At 37.4% G+C, this 14,010-nt stretch overlaps 2 protein-coding genes across 2 annotated transcripts; one reads left to right on the top strand and one right to left on the bottom strand.

Annotated features, from left to right (window-relative positions):
- The first annotated feature begins 4,588 nt into the window (after nucleotides 1-4,588).
- LOC125474379 (SPX domain-containing protein 4) lies at nucleotides 4,589-6,830 on the top strand. Its single transcript, XM_048577954.1, is given in 4 exon segments — nucleotides 4,589-4,956; nucleotides 5,740-5,905; nucleotides 6,032-6,309; nucleotides 6,312-6,830. Coding segments are annotated over 4 exon segments (993 nt in total). The 5' UTR covers nucleotides 4,589-4,626; the 3' UTR covers nucleotides 6,531-6,830.
- Nucleotides 6,831-7,435: 605 nt separating this feature from the next.
- On the bottom strand, nucleotides 7,436-11,735 carry LOC125474378 (phosphate transporter PHO1 homolog 9-like). Its single transcript, XM_048577953.1, has 13 exons — nucleotides 10,743-11,735; nucleotides 10,101-10,446; nucleotides 9,972-10,020; nucleotides 9,820-9,891; nucleotides 9,592-9,721; nucleotides 9,362-9,482; nucleotides 8,996-9,254; nucleotides 8,803-8,907; nucleotides 8,670-8,714; nucleotides 8,439-8,588; nucleotides 8,088-8,366; nucleotides 7,849-7,988; nucleotides 7,436-7,759 (listed from the first exon to the last, which is right to left on the bottom strand). Exons 1-13 carry the CDS (start codon nucleotides 11,299-11,301, stop codon nucleotides 7,660-7,662), a joined length of 2,355 nt encoding a protein of 784 aa, XP_048433910.1. The 5' UTR covers nucleotides 11,302-11,735; the 3' UTR covers nucleotides 7,436-7,659.
- Between the last annotated feature and the right edge of the window lie 2,275 nt (nucleotides 11,736-14,010).

A 14,010-nucleotide genomic window follows, 5' to 3' on the forward strand; every position in this document is an offset into this window, starting at 1 on the left:
AAAACATTAGAGTGTTTGACAGTTTTGTTTTGGAGTCTTTTAGAGCTTTGACCAATTCAAGATAATGATTACCTTGAGCATTTAGAAACATGTTGTTATCAAATGATGCGAACCTATATATATTATTAGAGTTGTTAGAGATTGAAGTGAAACAGAGCCATGTATTATTCTGTTTATTTTCTTCACTAATATTAGATAAGAGAAATGAACGCAGAGAGGAACAAATGAGAAAAACATGATTATTACTTTCTGCTTTTCATTTTTTGTACTACCCATATGATACAAGCATACGTCTCTTTTAATGCATGTAAAAGGCTTACACACCAAAATAATAAAAACCAAACTTCTACTATTTAAGCAATATAATTTTGACTTCTATTCTTCCACTTTCCACCCTTAGCCATATGTGGTTGTTTTCTTTATGTGGACATTCACACCAATTTCACAACAGAAATCATTACTTGAGTATTCATAGTCTCAACAACTACTAATGTTAGTGAGAACCAATTCAAGAATTAATTACAAAAAACAAAAAGGCACAATTTTGTATTACTTGTAGGGCAAGTAACCCCATTATTTTTCTTAAAAAAGGCACAGGGTACGGAGAAATATCATTACAGTAATTCCAAAGCCTATCTTTTCTCTTTATGCAGCTCCACCCCTCTCTCTCCTTTAATTAAATTTAGGCCACAACGCATTGTTAAATACGCTCTTCACACTGAGCTAAGGAACTGAATGCTTGTTTACTACAAAGTCGTTCACAATATTCATCAAGCAATCCAAGTAATCTATAAAACATGATTTCAATTTCAATATTTTTCAGCAATGATTGCATGAAACATTCACTATGAAGCATGAACTCAAATTTTACGTTTTTTTTTTCTTTTCAAATTATAGATTCAACTTAAATTTATTGTTCTTATAATTGTAGTGAATTGAATATGCGTGAATAAGAGAAGAAAAAAAATGGGATTTTTCAAACCCTACACCCATGAGAGTCGCAGCCTGAAGCCACACTGCCCAAGCCACCAAGTCGTTCCTGCTCCAAAACTCTAAGGTCCAAAACAAAGCCGTTTTGCATCACATTTCTTACGGACCTGGACTGCTTGCAGTCGACCCGCAACCCAATTGGGCATATGCACCAAACCGTCACTTGTTTTTTTTTTTTTTCCTTTATGGCCTTGTTTTATTTTTGGCTCGCATGAAATAACAAGCCTATGGATTAGGCCTTGTTTTTCACTTTTCCTTCTTAACCCAATAATTGGATATATAATATGTTAACCCATTTACTTCTCCTTTGTTGTCCAGCAACCCAAAAACCACTCTTTTGGACCTGCAAACCACGACAGCCCATATTTTAGGTCATCACTCATTCTTTTCACACATAGGTCCCGAAGCTATTCCCGTTCACTACATATGTATATTGTGTTTGTTTGCAGGTATCATGAACCTAGAGTTCGTACTTAAACTCGAACTTGAAGTTTTGAAAATAAGTGTCATAGAAATTCAAAGTTTCATAAAACAATACACCCGTAAAAATCTAGAGTTCTTGTAGGCGATTTGTTAGGATTACATGTAAATGATGCATTTAAAAACAACTATAAAATTTAGCTTGTGCAAATTACTTTATTGTCCATAATTTTATTTTGTGATAGAAGACAAAAATGTTTTTTCATCCTCTTATAGTTGACAAAAAGAGTTTCATTAATATGTGGTTTAAATTAACTTCTTTCTTACAAATATGTTATGTGTAAATAAACTAACTTGAAATAGGTTCAATTTTATGGAAAGAGATCCTCTCTGGATCCTTTCCACCAAATCCACCCAATCAATCAATCAATCCAGGCCCTTGAAATTTGATCCAACGGCTACAAACAGGGGGCCCCTTTAAAAGTTATAATAACTTTAGCCGTTGGATTAAATTTCAAGGGTCCGAATTAGGTAATTTGGTGGATTTGGTGGAAGAGATCCGGAAATGATCTCTTTCCTAATTTTATGGCCTAACAATTAGATTAGTCCAATTTTTAGTTTTTTTTTTTTATTTAGGTCCATGAATAGGACTCCATGTGTCAGCACTTTTTGTTGTTAACTTCATACTTTGCATTGTGATTACTATTTTACTCTATTATAGCTATTCAATGGAAAAAGAAAAAAAAAGAAAAAAAAAAGAAAATGATACGATCGGTCCGTTGATAGTTATTCTCCTTGAGGATAATCGGTATAAAAATAGCGACTAATATCCAAAATAGTCGCTATCTTTATACCGATCCATCCCTTTTCAATTTTTTTTAGTTTTTTTATTTTATTGTTTATTTTGTTAATGTTTCTTTTATTTCTCTTACCATAACAACAAACTATCATATTCTTGTTTTTCAAAATATATTTTTTCTGTGCAAAATATATTATAATTCATTTTTAAACATTTGTAAACAATGATTTAAAACCTAAATTTAAAGATATTTTTCTATTCTCTCACTTTAAGAATCAATAAAAAATAGTTTCAGGACCTAATAATCGGTACGATCACATCCAAATGTTTTTGCAATATTTTTCTTAACTCCAACGCAAAATATTTCTTAAATCTAAAAATTTCAAATTTTTTTTTTCACAAAAAACTGTGTGCTATAAACCAAAGTTAGAGTCATTCTATTCACACCACATATTTCCTAAAATTAATTTAGGACATTTCCAAGTCCAAGTGCTAGCGGTAGAAGCTAGTCGCCAGAAGCGAACTTGCGGGCCGGGAAGGAACCAAAAAACGTGAGTGTCCAAAATTTCTGACACGTATAAATCTCTTGGGGGGTCTCGCTATTAGTTATATTATTTTTCTATTTTTTTTCAACTCAGGTACCCTATTAGTCGGCATAAACTTAGATTTCAGCTAATCTTTTACAATCTAAACTACCTATCATATAAGTACTTTTACAATCTAAACTACTTGTACAAGCTAAACTACCTATCATATTATAATATTAGTCGGCATAACCTTAGATTTCAACTGATATTTTATAATCTAAACTACTTATTATATAAATTTATATACTTTTATAGTTCAGACCTGCCATATAAGTACTTGTACAAGCTAAACTACCTATCGTATTGTGACTACCTATCATGATGGAATAAGTAAATTTACATGATTCTAATAGTAAGATGTAGTCCTCCATCTTGGTAATGTTAAAAGCCCCTGAAGCTAACACAATCAATGTCAAAAACCTCTTGAGCAATTACTTACGTAAGACAATCATTGTATAATGCTCGCTAATCATGTAGACTAGAATCATGTAACAAATACCAGCAAAAATGAAGCTTACTGTTATAAACAACTCAATGAAAACATGTAAAACTACTTGTAGTTCTTATAGCTTCATGAGAATTCAAATTCAAGTTTGGATACTAATCTGCAGGAATTGCGAGGAAAATTCAAAACAGGAGTCGGATAGAGTTTTTTATGAAACGAAGAGATTTGATGAGTAACTTTTTTTTTTTTTTTTTTAATACCACGATATGTTTTACACTAAAAATGATGAGAGTTTTTTATGAAATGATAAGATTTGATGTGTAACTTAAAGTTCCATGTTAATTTTGGAAGAGTCATGATAAAACATTCAACGATAGTCGGTGCAATTTTGTTTTCAAATTATGGACACTTTAATTGCTCTACTTATTAGACCCTACCTATGATTGTGCAATACATTAGACCCATATCAAAACATACGGATCAGGATCCTCTCCTGAGCAAAAGATGAGGATCCTCCTGACCAAGCTCATCGGCCTGTTGAAATTTTATCCAACGGTTACAAACAAGGGACCTCTCTAAAAATTATAATAATTGTAACCGTTGGATAAAATTTCAACGGCCCGATGGGCTTGGTAAGGAGGATCCTCAATCAGAATATTTCTTATGTCTCCAGCTTGATACAGTTTCATGCGCGATGATACTTTGATTGAAGAGAAATCATAAGTTAAAATGACAGAATCGAGACCTGTAACTTTTTATACTCAAAAAATGGCGCCACCAATGTACTTTGAAGCATGCTAGAATATTTGGGATACAAGTTGCGAAATTCGGAAACGGATCTTCTCCGGATCCCTTCATTCTAATCCACCAAATTAGATGATCCGTGTCATTGAAATTTGATCCAACGGCTACAAACAAAGGCCCACTCAATTTAAAGGTTATAATAATGTTAAATCAAATTTCAATGACATAAATTTCCTGATTTGATGAATTAGAAGGAAGAGATCCGGATACCCTACTTGTGTGTAACATTTTCCATTTTTGAACCCTCATTCAAAGTTGTCGTGGTGACGGATTTATCAAAATCGAATGCCGTATGCAGATCGAGGATGAGAGAACATGCGCACCAACAAGATCAAACAACGTAAAAACAACCACATAAATCTGAAACTTTTGGAGAGTATTCGGGTAAGGATGAAAAATCCAAATGCACACCAACAAGAAATGTACTTGGAATAACCACCCCACCCCACCTCTCTCTCGCCCACTTTCCAAAGATTCCCACTTGAGAGACATTCTCGGTATCTGGATTAAATTTAATTTCTCTCTCTTAATATAAGAGGAAATCCTGTGAGCAGTTGATCTCCAGAGTTTGTTGAAAAGCCATGAAATTCGGGAAGAAGTTCAGGACCCACCTGGAGGAGACGCTCCCGGAGTGGAGGGACAAGTTCCTCTGCTACAATCTCCTGAAGAAGCTCCTCAAGGGCTTCCCTGCCACCGCGGCTACCATAGCCGCGGTGGATTCCCTCCCTCGCCAACTCGAGCTTCAGCGGCAGCCGGCAGATGCCCATCCGGCCGCTGCTGATGGAGGTGATGGTGGGTTCCACCCTTTGGCCGGACTCCAGGATTGGTTCGTTGCGATTCTGAATGAGGAGCTGGAGAAGTTAAACGATTTCTATGTGGATAAGGAGGAGGAGTTCGTTATCCGTTTCCAGGTTATTATGATTGCCTTTTTTTATTCTTGTCTTCTTGAATTTGCATGTGTATATATATATATAAGCGCTTTAATTTTGATGGGTAGTTGATGGATTTGGCTTGCGTGTTATGGATGTTAGAAAAATTCAATCTTTCTCTTTGTGTTAAGCGATTTGCAGATACTGGTGTTATGCTGGTCTCTTAGGCCTTGATTGGTGTCTAGTAACGGATTGGATTGGATAATTCACTACGTTTAGTGTAAGTTGAACGAAGAAATGGAAATTTTGTCGAGTTGATGGTAGGATTCAGAGGATTCAGAGGGAGAAGTTTCTTTCATGTCGGGAATTCGGAGCTTGCGTCCATTTCATCATTCAAGAGCCTTTGAATCTAGTGAGTTATCCAATTCAATCGACACCAAACGAGGGCAGCATCTTAAGATGATTGATAGGCACGAGTAGGAGTAGGATGGCATCTGTAAGCAAGTGCGTTTTAGCTAAGGATTGTGTGTGGCTGGAACGATTTGTTGAGATAGAGTAGTGGTAATAGAACACAGAAGAGTTCTAAAATATTTCTTGAAAACAAGGGAAGTTTTCATAATAAACAGGTCGAGCCTCGAGTCTCAACTAGTTGAATTTCTCTTTTGATCATCAAATTCGAGAATCTTTCTCTTAACTAAGATCTCTCTCATGGATCAACGAATGCTGTGTAAGTTGAAGTCTGTATTTGTGTGGTGCTTGTTCGCTTGAAGCTAAGCCTTTTTTTCCTGGTCATCTGCTCTCATCTGCAAACTGCAATAATGACAGGAACTGAAAGGAAGAATCGAGAGCGTCAAGGAAAGGAGCAGCAGGGGTGGAGTATTTACATCAGAGAGCGAGTTCAGTGAAGAAATGATGGACATCCGTAAGGACTTTGTCACCATTCACGGGGAGATGGTGCTTCTAAAAAATTATAGCTCGTTGAATTTTGCAGGTACAACAGCTAGTTCTTTTCACCTTCCATATTTAGCCTGTATTGTACAACCGTTAGCATCAGGGAGTTTCTTCATTATATATCTGCGTTATCTATTGCTAAAATCAGCTGTCTTCTGGCTCATAGGGCTTGTCAAAATTCTAAAGAAGTATGATAAGCGAACAGGAGGAGTGTTGCGTTTACGTTTCACGCAACTAGCCGTACACCAGCCTTTCTTTACAACAGAGCCTCTCACGAGGCTAGTCCGTGAATGTGAGGCAAATCTCGAGCTTCTCTTCCCTTTGGAAGCAGAAATCATTGAAGGTACACCAACCACACAAGATGAAACCACCCCAGACAGAGGTCACTCAAACCCGCAGTCCAATGATTCGGCAAATATTGCATCTGAGACACCTTCAAACATGGAGGCAACATGGAGGCAAACACAGATATATATCGTGGAACTGTTGCCGCAATCAAAGCCATTCAAGGCCTTCAAAAACCAAGCTCCACTTCCAGCCCATGGTCGCTTTCAAATCACTTTAGAAGCCAGGACGAGGAGAGCACTGGTGCTGTCACAGCCGAAAATTCTACTTCAAACTCTGTAGGCAGCTGGCAGAGCGAAGGGGAGGATGACCAGTTGTAGTGTTTAACCTATCAGTTCCTGCAGTACATCCTCCGTTTCTGATCAAGAGGACGACAGTGTGCGTAAGAGCGTTTATCTTATTACTTTCGGTGTTACATTCTTGTTTTTGCTTCTTGTGGCAACCGGAATCCTAAACCCTAGGAGAAATTTACCATAGCATAATAGCATTAATCTGAAAGTTGTGTAGTTCTTTCAGTAGTACTTTTCAATGTTGTGCAGTTTTCTCAATAGCATTTGCTTGAAACTTATAATGTTGAACAACTTCACTTGAGCTAAATCTCATTCTGCTCTTCTTTGTTATCGTTTTTTTTCTTGGTTCATTTGTTACACGTAGTGATTTTGGCACACGTTTTTATGCATGAGAAGAAAACGAATGCAGAAATTACTTTCCTTGCCTCATTGTAGCATAGCATAGAACGAATGACAAACTCCAACCATTAGGAGTCTCGTTCTCATGGTCATCAGGTGACTAAGGATGCATGATCATCCACCGTAGATCCTAACCATTCATTTTTCACTTCTTTCTAGGGTCATTTCATTTTTTTTTTTTCTCTTGAGAATCTTCAGAATTGAAGGATGAGCATTTGAGGACTTTTCTCCAAGAGGACGTCAATTTTTTGATGTCCTTTTTGGGCAGACAAAATAAAGTATTTGAACCACTTGGTGGCCGCCTCCATTTCCGTTTGGATAGCAATCTCTGCCTGGCTCTGCTGTTAAGTGGGCATCAAATCCAGTTGTATCCACAGGTTTTATGGCCCCCAAATTAACTGCAATAATTGAGTGAGGCATCAAGTTGCGTGCTGATCTTTTCACCCTTTACTCAAGATGTGGACGTAGCCGCATTGGCTAGAGTGGTGGTGTTCTCGTTGTGCACCTAAATTCCTTCCCTGTAGTTTAGAATATCGTTAAAAAAGTAGGGAAACCCTTTTAACACTTGATAACAAGCAAGATAGGTTGTGTTCACTTTCCTTTTTGTTCAGTCTTCCAAACAAAAATGAAGAGAACAATTACAATTGTCTATTTTTCACTCATATTTTGCAAACAAAACGAAGAAAAGTGAAAATAAAAAGTAAAATTCTGCAACTTTCGCTTCTATCATATTTTGTATTTTTGTTCATGGAAAACATGTTCATCCGCTCTTGGTGTGATCACGGTCGTAGTTGAAGGGTAGGGGTACAGACTTGAACGCGCGATACTTTCCGACGTTGTTCAAGTGCTCATTCTCCAACCTGCTCAGTAAAACATCGAATGCTTATTAGTCGACAGTAGTTCAAGTTGCTCGATTTTAGAGAGTTGAGTACTGAGGAGTAAATCATACCGAAAGAAATTCCAAATGCCACGACGGATGATCTCTAAACAGGCGACTATCGCGATCAAGGCTGTTTTATGGACGAAAGGCGCTCCTCTAATTCCTAATACTGACTGCATCCAAGCGAGTCTCAGTAGAACATTCAACCCCTGCATCATGTCACATTATTCGATATTAATGTCAAACGACAAGGAAAGAATGGCACTCCGTAAGGGTTGAAGAAGTCAGCTTGTAAGTTGTAATCCTACCATGGCAACAAAATAAACATTGTGGTTTGATACGAGGAGTTTCTCTCTCAGCCAAGGGTTCTTAGAATTTCGTTGCAGAAGACCCCAATCGATGACAATGTCCCAATATGTACCGAAAACAGTTGCCACAACTGAACTAATTATAGCGAGGATTTTCCATGTCATCCCAGCTTTCAGGTCAAAACTTGTTCTCATGGCTACTGCAACGATTGTTGAGAAGTATTTCAGCGCGTTTAACCCTTGCATTCTGTCTTTCTCCTCTATCAAGCGTCGCACACACTGCAAGCAAAGAACAGTTAAAACCATATACTTTCATGAAGGAGAAATTAAAGAGTTTTGAACACAGAACACCTGAAGCGAACGCATCCAATAAGGAATCATTGCAACAATGAAGTAGAAAGATTTAAAAACGTGGCTGTCAAGGCAGTTGTGCGATCTTTTTTTGAAGTCCCCCCAACCGTAATAGCAAATGTAGAATTCTAAACTCCTGAAGGCTTGAACCTGAATGAAAATTTACAACATTACTCGATCATAAGCAACACAAGTATCAATACGCTAAACGAATCATAGTAGTGTCAGTACCTGGCTAGTAAGCTGATCTGCCAAGAAAAAATCCGGGAGGGTAACCTACCGAAAAAACAAACAAAATTTTAATGTGTTTTACTTGAGCGTATTCGATTAGTATGTCCACAGGAAGAAGTTATGCTCTGGTTACCTTATAAAGAGGAGCAAGAAGACAACGGAATATGCACAGGAGGAGGAAATATCGACTGGAACGATATATAATGTTGAAAGGACAAACCATTATAAGAAGCACAACCTGCAAATGTAATATATCCATGAAAAGGATTCATGAGCAAACTGTTTTAACGAAGTAAATCAGTTTTATTGAAGAATCTCTCTCTTACAATGACTAGGCCCAGGGGGACCAATTCTTTCACGGCTACGTAGCTTTTTGTTTTCGGATCCAACTCCATATCCAAATTTGAGATGGTACCAGCTAATGCGAGAATTGCAAGTCCTGAACTGACAAGGAATAGCTGTCTGTAACCAATCTCTGACCCTTGGTTGAAGCCAAAGATAAATGGATAATTTACACGATAGCGCCTCCAAAAGAATATGTTCCCTGAGAACATGATCAGATGTAGGACAATGAATCCAAACAAACTGCAAAAGTAGGAAAATGAATGATCGTCAAGAAACAAATAGCTATGCAGGTTTAAATTTCTCCACAGATGTAGATATGATGGGATAACTATTATGCACACACTCGCCTGTACAGCGGAAATATGTTTTCCATGTACAGATCATGCCCTGCACTCCTAAGGATATTTCTTGCATGCATAAGCACAATGATGGCTACTGTAAGTGAAATCGAGCCCCCAAAGAGCAGCCCTGCAGGTACACAAGATTAAAATGATCATTGATATCTTGCGTAAGGTCCACTAGATATGGAAACTGAGAAAGAACAAAGAACTTGTCATTCAGATAGCACAACTCTTACCCAAGAAAAATGTATTTCTATGCTTTTCCCTTTTGGTTTTCGGTCTTAATGTCTTCATTCCCTTTCTTCGATTGCCATTTGCGAAGTGCTTTATGAAGGTAGTCTCCACCCTTTCCATAAGCCTAGTAACCTGCGAAGCCAAAAGATGGATCATAAGAAAAAGCTTTAGACGGGCAATGGTCTGGATTCATAGTAATCGTCTGGATCATAAGAAAAAGCTTCACTCACTTCATCGCTGCTACCGAGATAAGAATTATCCACCATATTCAAGTAAGCCTTCGATGCAGGCCTTGAAGAGAACTGCACAATCACACGGTTGGTATGATCGAAAAAAATACCTTCAATTTTGAATGGATGAATCGGAAACAAAGCAACCAAACCTTGTCATATTTCTTCATGATCTTCGAGAAGGCCAATTGATTAAGGAAACTGCACCATCCATTAGCAATATAATCAGTCATACATAGCACTAATTTTTCGATTAATGTAATCAGGTTTTGTCATGTTACCAGTAGCTTTTCAAAAGCCGGAGCTTTTTGTAGAACTCACTAAAAGCCTGTGCCATTTGCTCTTCTACTTTCTTCAGCTCTTTCTTGCTGAATGATAAGTCGGGTTTCGTATTCGGCTGGAATATGCTTTTGATTGTTGATACAGGAGTTTCAGGCACCACGTTGATCTTTATATGATCCAAAACCTCTAGTGGTTGTGGTTTAAAACCCTTAATATTCACCGTGCCTCTGTTGGGTTTCCGGTCAGCGGTTTCCAATTCCTCGATTCCCGTCTCTTCATTTTCTTCCAATATTTCTCCTTCATTGCTCATCTCAACTTCTTGAATTACATCCATATCTACCCCTCCTTCACAATCAAAACAAATACTTCAAATATTAGGCAAAAAAGAAAAAAAATCTTATTAAATTAAGAATCTTATGCGCCTTTTTTCACCTTCTGCACTCCTCCCCTCAATTATGTAATTGAGAGGAATGCAGAAGGTGAAAAGAGAAATTCGGAAAATCACTTCGCTCCCCAAATCTATTGAACTTAAAGCCTATGTTATATAAAGTTTGAAACTATATATAACATGGAATCTACTAAGAAACCAAAAGAAATACAATTAAAAAAGTTCACATTTATTTTTTTTGCTTCTTAATTACCTGTTTTTCTACCACTTGGATGAACTGCTGAGACTGAAGAAATCCCATTGCTTGCCAACTCACTTCCTCCTCCAATATCCACCTTTGGATTATCAACCTTTAGCCTAAGAGCGATCAAACCATCCATCTGCCTACTCAACTCCTCGGCCTCCTCCACAACTTCCCCAACTTTCTTCTTGTAAAAGCAATTCACTTTGTTAAACTCATCGTCCAGGCTCCTAAAAAACACAACCTCAAACTCTCCTCCATCCTCGGACGGCATCAAGAACCTTGTCTGCCACTGCCCTTCCTCCCCTTCTTCAGCCACAAGTATCTCCTCGTCCTCCATCTTCCTCAGCGAGCCGCGTTGTCGGCTTGTCAGCCCACTGAATGCTCGGTAGAGTGCGACCCTCCGCTTTAGCACCGACCCTGCCGGCGTCGTGGCCATTGGTGTGGATGATGCATATTTCTTCCGGAAACGCACGATGTCTTTTATGATAAGCTTGAGAGAGTTGTAGTCCATGTATGCTTCTCGCCATTCCGGCACCATTTGCGAAACGAACTCTTTTCCGAACTTCATCTTCTTCCTCCTCCTCCAACCAAGCCCTCAATGAGTACGTAGCTCAGTTGATTACGAAGGTTGTCTCGTATCATTTAACGTGAATTTTATTTTTATATTTGGTAAAATCCAAATCAATATAACATGTAGAATTCTTTATTTTTGGAAGCTTCCCTACCAGTTTGTAACTTATTTTTCGACAAAACGACGTCCGATTCTAATTTAAACTTATTTAATCTAAGTGAAAGAGAATTCGAACTACGTGCAAGTGGGCAATAACAAGCAAACTGTCTTAGATTGACTGACCTAATCCACGTCCGTCGATATTAAAGATCGCTCGCCATCTTGCTCCACTGTTATTTACATGTTGCAACCACACCTATCACCTGTGGTCCTGCTTTTTGTTGTCTTCCATGGATGAATACGCAGTGTCGAATTTGCCTTTAATTCTGCAGAAGACGTATGCTGTCAATGATGTAACAGGAGTAAATGTACCTGACCAAGACTGGGGTAACCAGTGTAAATGTTACTTGACTAAGACTGGATCAGATTTAGTTAGCCGCTTTTCAACGTTTCCTTTCAAGATTTGTTCTTAATTTGATTTGTTCGTTTACATGCTAAGACCTTTTCTCTTTTGATCACTTGAGTTGCACAAAAACGAACGCAGAATCTGCAACTCTCGAATGCTTAGACAAGCAAATTTCACGGCGGATGCTATAACTTTCTTAGGCCATCATGTTAATAGTTTGTGCATCTGGGCATTTGGGACGGGATGATCCTTCCTCAAGCTGGAAATGCTTCCTTGTTTGACTCTCGGCGTCTCTTAAAATTAATACTTTTGTTCTTAAAAACATGCGTAGATAAATACTGTTAATCACTTGAGTTACAAAAAAAAAAAAAAGACAATGTTACAAGATAGGATGATTTGTTGCATTAACTTTGGTTAGTTAATATATACATAACTAGATATATACACATTGATACAAATAAATATTTACATGAAATGATGAGAAAACAAATTGATATCAATGTTGAACTAGTAATTAAAAAAATTATAATCTAAGCAATAATTAAGTATGGTTGTTGGACGGTGTTTTGGTTGAGGAGGACGATTATAAACCGGATAATGCTAGGGACACCAAAATTCTAAACCAAAATTTGCAAATCAAATGATATGTCACAAATAAGAAATAAGCATGTTAATCAATACTTAAGTAACAACTCAATCATCAAAATCCACATCATTTGGTTTACAAAATTTAGTAGCATTTGCGTTAGGATTTAAATAATGTGATGGTATTTTTTTTTTTTTGAACAAACGATATTATTTATACTAAGGTAGGGGGTGGGCTTAATGTGATTTGGTATTTAAATTTCAATAATGTGATTTGGTAAGACAAGAGTTATACGTGTTTGCAACAAAATGTGTTTCAAGTACCTAATTATAGGGTGCATTTTTGCTCATCACTCTCAAGTGGTGGTCATGCTCACCATTTTATTTTTTAGTATTGGATGACTTTAAATTTTGAGATTTACGTCTATCTACTACACACATCTCAAAATTTAACTCATCAAAATGATACAAATAAAATACAGAGCATAACATCACTTGAGGTTAATGGGCAAAAATAGAAAAATATTAAGGAAACTCTCAAAAGTGAAACTCTCTGTAAACTCTTTGCTATATGATGTTAAAGTGACAGAGTCAACAAAACTTTAAGATAATATCCTCGGTATTTCTTGCAAAAATATTTCTTACAATTATAGCTGGGACATGCACATTAATATTGCCAACTACAAATGCAATCTTATCCTTCCAAAACCAATATGCAAATTTGAAATTTCTTGAGTACCCAAACAATCATACTTGTCCACATGAAGAGAAATCTTTGAGGGTGTCTTTTATTACAACCCGATATTTTAATTTTATTATTTACAAAGATGAGAGTTTGAGTTTGAATGCTAGAAATTTGCACGAATTATTTCATTTTTTTTAAAAGAAATATTTTGGATCGATTATAAAGATGGTTGATGCTAATGATTTAATTTAGTTGACTAGAGAAGTGTGCTTCATCTTTACGCACTCAAATTTGAATCTCTCATTATAATTTAGATGTAAATCATTGTATCATTTGTCAAAGAGATGAACTGACATTTGTGACCTAATTTTAATAAACGACTTTTTGTTGGTGTTGACTACAAAAAATTACAAAGCCTACGTGGCGCGCAGGCCGAGTAACTAATGAGCTAACTACGTCCTTCGGTTGAATGCGGGGCGTGCCAACTCGTCGGCCGAGCTCGGCCGAGGAGTAAAATTTGATGTTGTCGCGTTGGGTACGCTGTTGACTTCTGTATTTTGCGATTGCGACCGAGGAATGAACGCTCTCGGTCTCTGGGTTCTATAGCCTGAAGACAAGGCTACTAATTCTACGAAGTTCACAAGTCGTCGGAGCCTGATTCGGTCACTGTGATTATATTCGTAAGAGTATAAGCACGCCGAATCGAGACCAAACTATATAGGCACAGGTACTCAAATGTGATGTATGTCTTGATGGTAAACGTAGTTCGGCCGTCGGAATGCCGAACCCTGAAGCTTACTTGCGAGTATCCAATCATAAAACCACTCGGCGTCCAATGCGCCGAGCAATGCAATTCGTAACACCCTACTATGCCGAAAAGACTTAGTAAGATGACCTCTACCAACAAGGACTCGAAAATCCTTCTCGGCCG

Source organism: the organism of the source record quoted next, unplaced genomic scaffold, assembly GCF_019419815.1.
Source record: "Pyrus x bretschneideri cultivar Hongxiangsu unplaced genomic scaffold, Pyrus_bretschneideri_v1 Contig12, whole genome shotgun sequence".
NCBI lineage: Eukaryota > Viridiplantae > Streptophyta > Magnoliopsida > Rosales > Rosaceae > Pyrus > Pyrus x bretschneideri.